This window comes from Lepisosteus oculatus, chromosome 12 (assembly GCF_040954835.1).
Source record: "Lepisosteus oculatus isolate fLepOcu1 chromosome 12, fLepOcu1.hap2, whole genome shotgun sequence".
Taxonomy (NCBI): domain Eukaryota; kingdom Metazoa; phylum Chordata; class Actinopteri; order Semionotiformes; family Lepisosteidae; genus Lepisosteus; species Lepisosteus oculatus.
Genome location: NC_090707.1, coordinates 11,125,593 through 11,133,599, shown reverse-complemented (window position 1 = coordinate 11,133,599; position 8,007 = coordinate 11,125,593). Strand labels below are relative to the sequence as shown.

At 44.0% G+C, this 8,007-nt stretch overlaps 2 protein-coding genes across 2 annotated transcripts; one reads left to right on the top strand and one right to left on the bottom strand.

The window, feature by feature from the left end:
• The first annotated feature begins 26 nt into the window (after positions 1–26).
• LOC107078776 (uncharacterized) lies at positions 27–2,297 on the top strand. The gene is made up of 2 exons (XM_015358804.2): positions 27–221; positions 742–2,297. The coding sequence occupies exons 1-2, from the start codon at positions 174–176 to the stop codon at positions 1,504–1,506; spliced, it is 813 nt and encodes a 270-aa protein (XP_015214290.2). The 5' UTR covers positions 27–173; the 3' UTR covers positions 1,507–2,297.
• A 6-nt stretch (positions 2,298–2,303) lies between these two features.
• On the bottom strand, positions 2,304–8,001 carry tyw5 (tRNA-yW synthesizing protein 5). Its single transcript, XM_006636453.3, has 8 exons — positions 7,516–8,001; positions 6,254–6,408; positions 5,361–5,430; positions 4,504–4,548; positions 4,079–4,216; positions 3,798–3,885; positions 3,589–3,705; positions 2,304–2,929 (listed from the first exon to the last, which is right to left on the bottom strand). The coding sequence occupies exons 1-8, from the start codon at positions 7,600–7,602 to the stop codon at positions 2,577–2,579; spliced, it is 1,053 nt and encodes a 350-aa protein (XP_006636516.1). The 5' UTR covers positions 7,603–8,001; the 3' UTR covers positions 2,304–2,576.
• Between the last annotated feature and the right edge of the window lie 6 nt (positions 8,002–8,007).

Here is an 8,007-nt window from a genome sequence, read left to right as displayed (position 1 = left end):
GTGCACACACATTCCAGTGCCTCTGATCGGGGGGTGCATGTGATTGGGAAGCCTTCTCCTTTCCTAGAGATGCAGTGAGAGTCAGCCAACTCAGCCACTTACTCGGCTTGGCAGAGGCTGCCCGTCTTATCACACTCTCGTTTTTCAGTTTTTGTGGGCTATAGATCTCCGACATGCATTTTCATCAGCGCACAACCTGGACTCTCGGCACTACAAGACAGGTGAGTGAACTCTCAGTGTACACTATATGATCTGCTGCTTTGTGAAGCAAAAAATACGCTTTTGAAGGAATAGGAAGTTATCGTGATCAGTTACATTGAAGTGTGTCCAGTGGTACCCCTAATTGTTCATACTTGGGTGTATACTATATGGTTCTATAGTCTCTTAATACTATACATTCAATACTTTTAATATAGTGCTGGCTATTAAGTCTTTTGACCAACCTGTCTGCCTATTGATCACCAGCATAAATGATTTTCAATTAGGCTATAGAAAGCTTTCTAGAACAACTACTATTTTTCGTCAAAAATACACTGTACGTGGTTGTTATGTGTCAGTAGACCTATTGGCAGGTTGCATGCTTAACAGTGTTTTTTCCCTGGCTGGTAAGCCAGAGGTGTGTGCAGAGGGGTGAGGTTTTCAGTCTAACAGTGTACAGTCAGTACTGTGTCTTGCACTCTGATCCAGTGCGTGTTGCACTCTCTCTGGGAGAAATTCATTTGTACTGCTCTCTTCTCTCAGGACATGTTTGCCGCGCTGCTGCTCTTCGTCCTCCTTTCCCTCTGCCCGCCCCTGTGCCAGGCGTTCCCCCGGTGTTGCCGCACGCGCCAGTGTCACTGCCGTCTGCTGGATCTGCTGATGGGCCCCGGCAACCACGCCGCTGGCATCCTGACCCTGGGTCGACGCAGCGCGGGTACCATTGACTTCTATATGCCTCCCACACTGCCCAGCAGTGCACACAAGACGAATGTTGCGAACCCTCATGAGAGACATGCGGGTGTGCCTCTGGCTGGCAGGGTCTATACCAGGCAGACCCCATTTTTTACTGAAAACCCCCTCTCCCTAAGAGCCTCTGGGCATCACTCGAGTATTCTCATAAAGCCCAACGGAAATCATGGTCTTCTAACAAGCAAAGTATTAGATGACAGGCTACTAAAGAACCCCAGAAGCTATCAGGGCATATTCGTGACAAAGAATGATAAAACCAGCCTCACAACAACTCTCATTAAAGACCCCAGCCTTCTCTGGCAGCTGGCCCATGACTCCCTATCCAGGGATCACGCAGCAAAGCTCCAGGTGCCTCATCTCAGAATCCTGATTGTCCGCCAACACCACGCCAAAAACAGAGGAACAGAGAGTAAAGCTGGTGGCACCATGCTTACAGTGAGCTCTCTCAGCAGATGCCTTAACGTTGGGCTGGGAAGGGTAAGACAGAGGGAGGCAGGGGCATGGGATCTGGCTCTGCGGAGGCAAGGAGTGACAGGGCCCGTGTTCTTAAAGGCATGAGCAAGTGAAGTGGGCAGACTAGCTTCCATTTCTTTCTTCTGTCTTGTGGAGGCTGGGGTATGCCTACACCCCTGACAGCTGGTAAAGGCTTTGAAATAATGGGAATTATTCAAACTCCTGGTTTTACCTGGGTATACTGCAGGACCCTAAACGCTTCCCTTCACTTCTGCTAATATCCCAAACCTGGCCTGTGCTAACCACCTCTATGCTGCACCCTTGCTCAAACTACTGATCCAATTTAAACTGCTCTAGTTCCATTTAATGAAAAGGTGGAATGCTTCACTTTTGTTTAATTAAAAAAAAGTTATTTTTTTTAATTAAAAAACCTGAACCTTACTCATTGTGGATGTCACTTTACCTCAAACAAGCAAGCTCTCCTGCCTCTGCCTCTTTTTTCTCATTTTGGTGTTGCCTCCCTCAAACTGATTTGTCTAGTGTTCTGAGAAGTGGGACAGTACTGCCAGTTGCAGCCCTGAAGTGACCAGCAGGCCCAGTGCCAGAATAGTCCCAATGTATTCCCCTGCTGAGAGCCCTAATACTCTTCTCTCTGGTGCCAAAGGAGTTCTCCTCTACCCCCACCATTACAGAATAGCATGGTGTTACTTTCAAAGCAAAAAAGAAGCAAATTTTTATTGTATCTATAGTTCAGTATCTGATTTGTACTCTTTTTGTGATTCATTCAGTCTTTATAAATCATCTGGGGTAGTCCCCCTTGACAGTTATGGCTCTATTTGAGACTGATTTTATGTGTTTTTTTTCCAGACTGAGTAAAATAAAGACTTGGCCTGACAACAGGATTGTATGCTTCTTATTATTCTTATACAGTTGATGCTTTTTTCCAAAGGGACTTACACTTGAATACATTTATACAGCTGAACAGACACAAATGTGCACATAAAAACATGGCTGCATCTGGCAACATGATCTCATGCATCACCCAGAGCTTGATTCAGATAGTCATGGGTGACCATGTTTTTATATCTCCTCGTGGCTTTATTGTGCCAAACCTAAACCTCCCCTAAATCAAAATATGTGCACAGGACACAAAAAAACCCCTCCAAAACTGACATTCACTGTTTGTCCGGAAGAGAGAGAGGGCTGTTAGGAGTTGTAGTCCTATGGTCTTCTGCCATTCCATCTGCATCAGAGCCCTGTTCCTTAGGCACCTCTGATGGCTGGGGGTTAAAAGCACGGCTCTGTATGTGAAGCACCATCCGCCGGGCATAGAAGTCCCGATATTCTGGCGGCAACTCTTCCAGGGTCCGTAAAGCACGCTCTAACACTTGCATAGCCCGCGATGCCGCCACTGGGTCTTTGTTCCCATAGGGGTCGTTTTTGTCATAACACTCCGGCGGGAGGTGCCTCCAAAATACATTGACACCTACCCCAAATTCCAGAGCCAAGGTGTTGTGGAACCACAGAGCTGTAAGAGGGAGCAAGTGTCAAAAATTATATAGATATGAAACTGAAGATATGTTTGCAGTGAAGTTCATATTCCATGCAAAGGTGTGAGATGTTACTATTGACTGCACTCATCTGCCATCTGAACATCTCAGAGTTTTACCATGCAAGTATTTCTGCAGTGCCTCTGCAGGTTGTCCACCAAAAAGCAGCCTGGAATCAGTTCAGATGAGGTATTATCTCTCACACACACAAAGTTGTGTTTTTTCTAGCAGTTTAAGGTCACAACACATGTAGCAGAAGGGTAACTACAGCTAAAGTTATTCAAATATATGGTATTGGAATGTAGCCTGATTATGATTGCCAATTGTGTCAAAAACACTGCAGGGATAACGCACCCTACCAGACCCATGAGAATGTGGAGGACAGAGTCACTGTGCTGGTGGTTGAATCCCGTCATCTCAGTTTGTATTCTTTACAAGTAGAATCGATAAACATCAAAGCTCTGTTATACCAATCTCTCTTTTAGCCCCCATCACCTGTACTGGCAACTCCCCACAATGTTGAATTCAGTTTTCCGCCAATTCTAGAACAAGACAGCATTTCTTCTAAGGTCTTCTAACACAACCCCAGGTCTAAACTATCTCCCCAGAGCCTCTGGCACTCAACAGACTTCAGTACCTGGGATGAACAGCAGGTCTCCTGGCTCCAGGATGCACTCGTGACGCTGCGCTTTCACAAATCCAGGATACCGGCCTAAATCAGGATTGTCAATGTCCAGAACTTCAGACTTGTCACCTTGGAGACAGACACACAGACAAAAGCACAGTAATAACCTTAGTGTTTATTACAGCATGTTACAGCATCACAATGAGGACCTCCACCCTCACCTGATAGGTAGAGGTGCTGTGCATCTCGGGGGCTGAAGAGAACAACACGCTTCCTCCCAGTGACTTGGGCCAGGAGGTTATCCATCACCTACAGAGCAGGAGGGAAAGAGACAGAAAGTGGACATAATGTGAGTGTGGGGACAGAAGAAGGGTCCCCCAGAGCAGACTGCCCAAAACATCAGATGTGCACCTCTGCTCTTAACTCCTCTACCATCCCTCTCTTGCCCTTTATCCTTTCCCCCCATCTTTCTGTTCTGCGTGTTCCACCATCCCTCTCTCACATCATAGTGTGTCCACAGCTGCAGCCCTCGGGAACTGATCCTGAATACACTTGAAAAGAATCGCTCTGCCTCAAAGAACTCTGGGATACAGAAGTCCTCTGCCAGGCCAGGGAACTGCTTCTGGATGTCAGCTGCTTCCTAGGAGAAAGACAGAGGAAAATAAAAGACAGAAAAACAGCAGGAGAGAGAGCAAAAGAAAAAAGAAACAGACAAAGGGAGAACTGTCAATGTAGTATGAACTGTCTGTCTGTCGAGAGCCCCCAACAACAGGAAAAATGAGTGTAGAGCAAATGGGAGAAAAAGAGTAAAATATGAAAAGCAAGGGGATGAAATGAGAGAACGAGACAGATGTTACAACACACAATCCTTGTAGCCATTCCAAGTAAAGGCACAGAGGAGGACAGACACTAACCCAGACTACTCACCCTGCGAGAGTCCTGTCCCAGTGATCGCAGGTAGTAGCTCTCCTCCTGTAAAGACAGAGACAGAGGTAGCCAGGGCCATTTTGAAAAATAACAGAGGGGTGTCTGGTTACTTTACAATGTAACTAAGTCCTATTTGCATAAGACTCATTATTTTAAAACTGTTACTTTTCAACACACATGCTTCTACTGGTGTTACCATCTCACCAGAAGCAGGCATGGTCTCCTGTCCCATTTGATAAAGAAACACTTCACTGACGTGACAGGGAACACAATACTTTGTGAATATTTGGGAGAGCAGAAGTAAAAAGGTAAGATGAAAGAAAGAAATGGAGGGAGAGACAAGTGGTAGGTGATTACAATAAGTGGGGTTTGGTGCCAGAATTAGCCCTACCCCCCGCCAATTAATCCCAATTACAGCGGCTTAGCCAGGTTAATTAGGTATGATTCAGTCCACTTGCTAAGCATTCACCTTTGTTAAAGAGAGATGAAAGACCACAAGCAGTCAGGGGGCATTGCCCTTTCCTATTGCTCCCCCCTGCTGGCAGGGCTACAGAGCTCTGAAAAACAGGACTGTCGGTAAACACACATGCACACAACACCACATCCACATCCACTCGTGCACCCTGATAGAATGGAGGGCTACTTCTGAACAAGGCTAAGGGGTTGCAGTGAGAATGAAGTGGTAAAAATATAGGGATAATTATAACAGCACATGAATGGTCCTGTTGCACTGGGACTTCAGAACTGTGAGAGTTTAGATAGATTAGATAGATTAACTACCAAACAGTCCATAGAGGCTGAATGGTCACCTCTCATCAATAAACGTTCTAATATTTCTATGAATGCTGGAGACCTACCTCAGAAATGAAGTACTCAGAGTGCCTCTCCTCTGCTGCTCTTTTGACAAACACTGAGAAGGGTAATGACCTGCAGGAGCACACGAATCATTGGCTGAACACCCTCACAGGCTCTGAATAACTCACACTGAGATCAGGGACAGAATCTTCTCAAGAGACCTCTGAGATGTGCTCTGTAGAAACTCAGTGGAATCTGATTATAAACAGTACAAGCGTAGCAGACTGGCCTAGGAGTCTACACTGCTGTCTGTGTGAGGCACTGTGCGGACCATGGCAGGAGGCTAAAACAGTTGATTTTGAAGTTAACGTACAGGTACTAAAAGTGGCACAACTTCATATAGCATGTGTCTCTTGGCGTTCACCTGTGACTGCTCTCTCAGAAATACTCTTGATGTTTTCTAACGTGCCTGTATATTCTGTGAAAAATGATTGTCTGCAGGTGTTAAAACGTCCATTTTGGTACTGCTATTCTGATTGTAATTTACAGTACATTTAGCAGGGGATTTTTGGTTTAATGCTATAAGTTGACATTGACAACATGACTAAAACACAAGTGAAGCAGTCCACCTATGCATGAAATGGAACTAGTGCAGTTTAAATTGGATCAGTAATTAGGGCAGAGGTGCAGCATAGAAGTGGTAAATAAGGTTTTTACTGGGTTATTTGTGAGAGTACTGGGAAATATAGGACTTTGTTATTTGCTGAAGTTCCCTCTGTGTTCTTGGGTCCTATAGAGGGTTCAGTATAGCCCCAATACCCTGATATTTCAAATGATGAGGTCTGCAGAAGCCTGCCAGCTGGGGATAGACAGCAATGTTACAGACTGGCCTCTGCACATCTATATGTGTGAGGCATTATGAGGATCAATATAGTTGTATACAATAACCAGATACCTGTACAGGAAATTCTTGCGTAAGAAATCCATCTGTGGCACAGCTGACACATGAATCTTCACTTCAGTAGTCCCTCCTTTTTCACTGAGGTAGTCCACAGTCCACCTTTCAGTGCAGGGCCCCAGGGATATACCTCTCAATACTGCAGGAGTCCTCTGGAAGACAATCACAGTACAGCAAAATCAACACATAGCATTAAAGGGACAAAAGGCTGTTTCTTAAAGCATTCCAGGAAGTCAGCTTCAACTAAATTGGGGTATTTTGTTTATAAAAAATACAATTCTTCGAGTAAACAAAGTCCCTGTAATGCAGAATTCTCACCACATTGTTGAGTTTGATGCATTGTGTCCTGGATTTACTTTATCAGTATTTCTGGGGTTTCAGAAGGTTTTCTTAGCTTTTATGTTCTACAATTTCACAATATATCAAAGCATCTAGACCCTGCATCAAGGCAACAACAAATCACAGTATAACTTTTTTCCAGAAATTATTTGCTTCTATAGTTCTACTACCATAAAGACAGAATTGTGTTTTGCAGGTGTTTAAACAGTGCTGCTTGGGACTAATTATTTTTCTATTTCCTTTGTTGCTGTTGCAGCATTTCCTAATATCCCTATTTTTTAAATTACATACAATTTTAAATTGAGTATATATACAGTACTAAAGGAAGACCAGTCAGTCTAAACAGTTCAGTATATCTAATATATAATATCCGAGGCTTCTTCCCTTTATGTTCCCTTCCCTTTATGGCAAGACCGCCGATTTTAGTTACTTAGGCCCCTTTTTTATTAGGCTGACTATATCCACTCTTCAGAGCCAGAGATTAAAATCAGAACCGTGTTGCTTTTGAGATTAGAGTGAATGCTACCACATGGTAATTATTTACTTCTCCTTTGATTTATATCCCTGTAACATTTTTCATCCTCACATCTGTAAGAAGAGACAACATTCGAAAAGTTGTTGTTTTTTCTTTCTAGTCTTTTCAACGTCGAATTAACCTCTATTTGGTTCACTGCGCGTTTAAGATAGACTCTGGTGCCACATGAGCTGTTCCGTGACTGGTGCAGACCGGTAAGGGAATAAGTTGTTTCACTGTTTTTAAGTGCATGCTCGACAAGGATGAAGGTCGCGAAAACCTTCGATCGTTCCCCTTAACTATTATAAAGTGTGTCCAGCAACAGCTGTCAATGTTGCCGTTTACTGCTGATACCTCAATGTTAACCGACACCCACCACCTTAGTTTTGTACAGTGATTTTCTTACCAAAGGGTAAATATCCTGCAGAAATCGATCCTTGTCAATGCCGGTGTATATGGGCACGGACACTTTCTCTTGACACTGACAGTCCATGAGCAAATATCACATCGACTAGCTACTGTCCCTGTGTAAGATTTCTGCTGGCGAAGTGTGGATAACTCTCGCCGGAGCGACCCATACCCAAAACCATAGATATCTGTGCTCACAGCATCACGATTGACATTTCACTTCGTTCCCACGTTTGACGTCCGCCCGAAACAAGGATTTGTCTGCATCATTACTTTGAAAAAATCTCTAGTATGACTCCTGATGGCGAAGTTAACGTACACGGCTGTGACCGTTTCACACTGATTATTTTATGTCATAGCTCTTTATGTTCATGTATGATCTGATTAATATTATATCTAACACTTTTACTTGAGAATAAGCTTTAAAAGCTTTAGTCCACAATTAAAGTGAAGCCTAAATCCATTGTCTAATGTAAGTTTGAACAAAGCC

What these genes read in the sequence shown, in the direction of transcription:
- LOC107078776 (XM_015358804.2), top strand. Translation starts at nt 174, where the DNA reads ATGCATTTTCATCAGCGCACAACCTGGACTCTCGGCACTACAAGACAG. An exon ending in CTCTCGGCACTACAAGACAG is followed by an intron (nt 222 to 741) that starts GTGAGTGAACTC and finishes CTCTTCTCTCAG; the next exon opens with GACATGTTTGCCGCGCTGCT.
- tyw5 (XM_006636453.3), bottom strand. Translation starts at nt 7,602, where the DNA reads ATGGACTGTCAGTGTCAAGAGAAAGTGTCCGTGCCCATATACACCGGC. An exon ending in ACAGCACCTCTACCTATCAG is followed by an intron (nt 3,706 to 3,797) that starts GTGAGGGTGGAG and finishes TCTGTCTCCAAG; the next exon opens with GTGACAAGTCTGAAGTTCTG. An exon ending in AGACCTGCTGTTCATCCCAG is followed by an intron (nt 2,930 to 3,588) that starts GTACTGAAGTCT and finishes TCCCTCTTACAG; the next exon opens with CTCTGTGGTTCCACAACACC.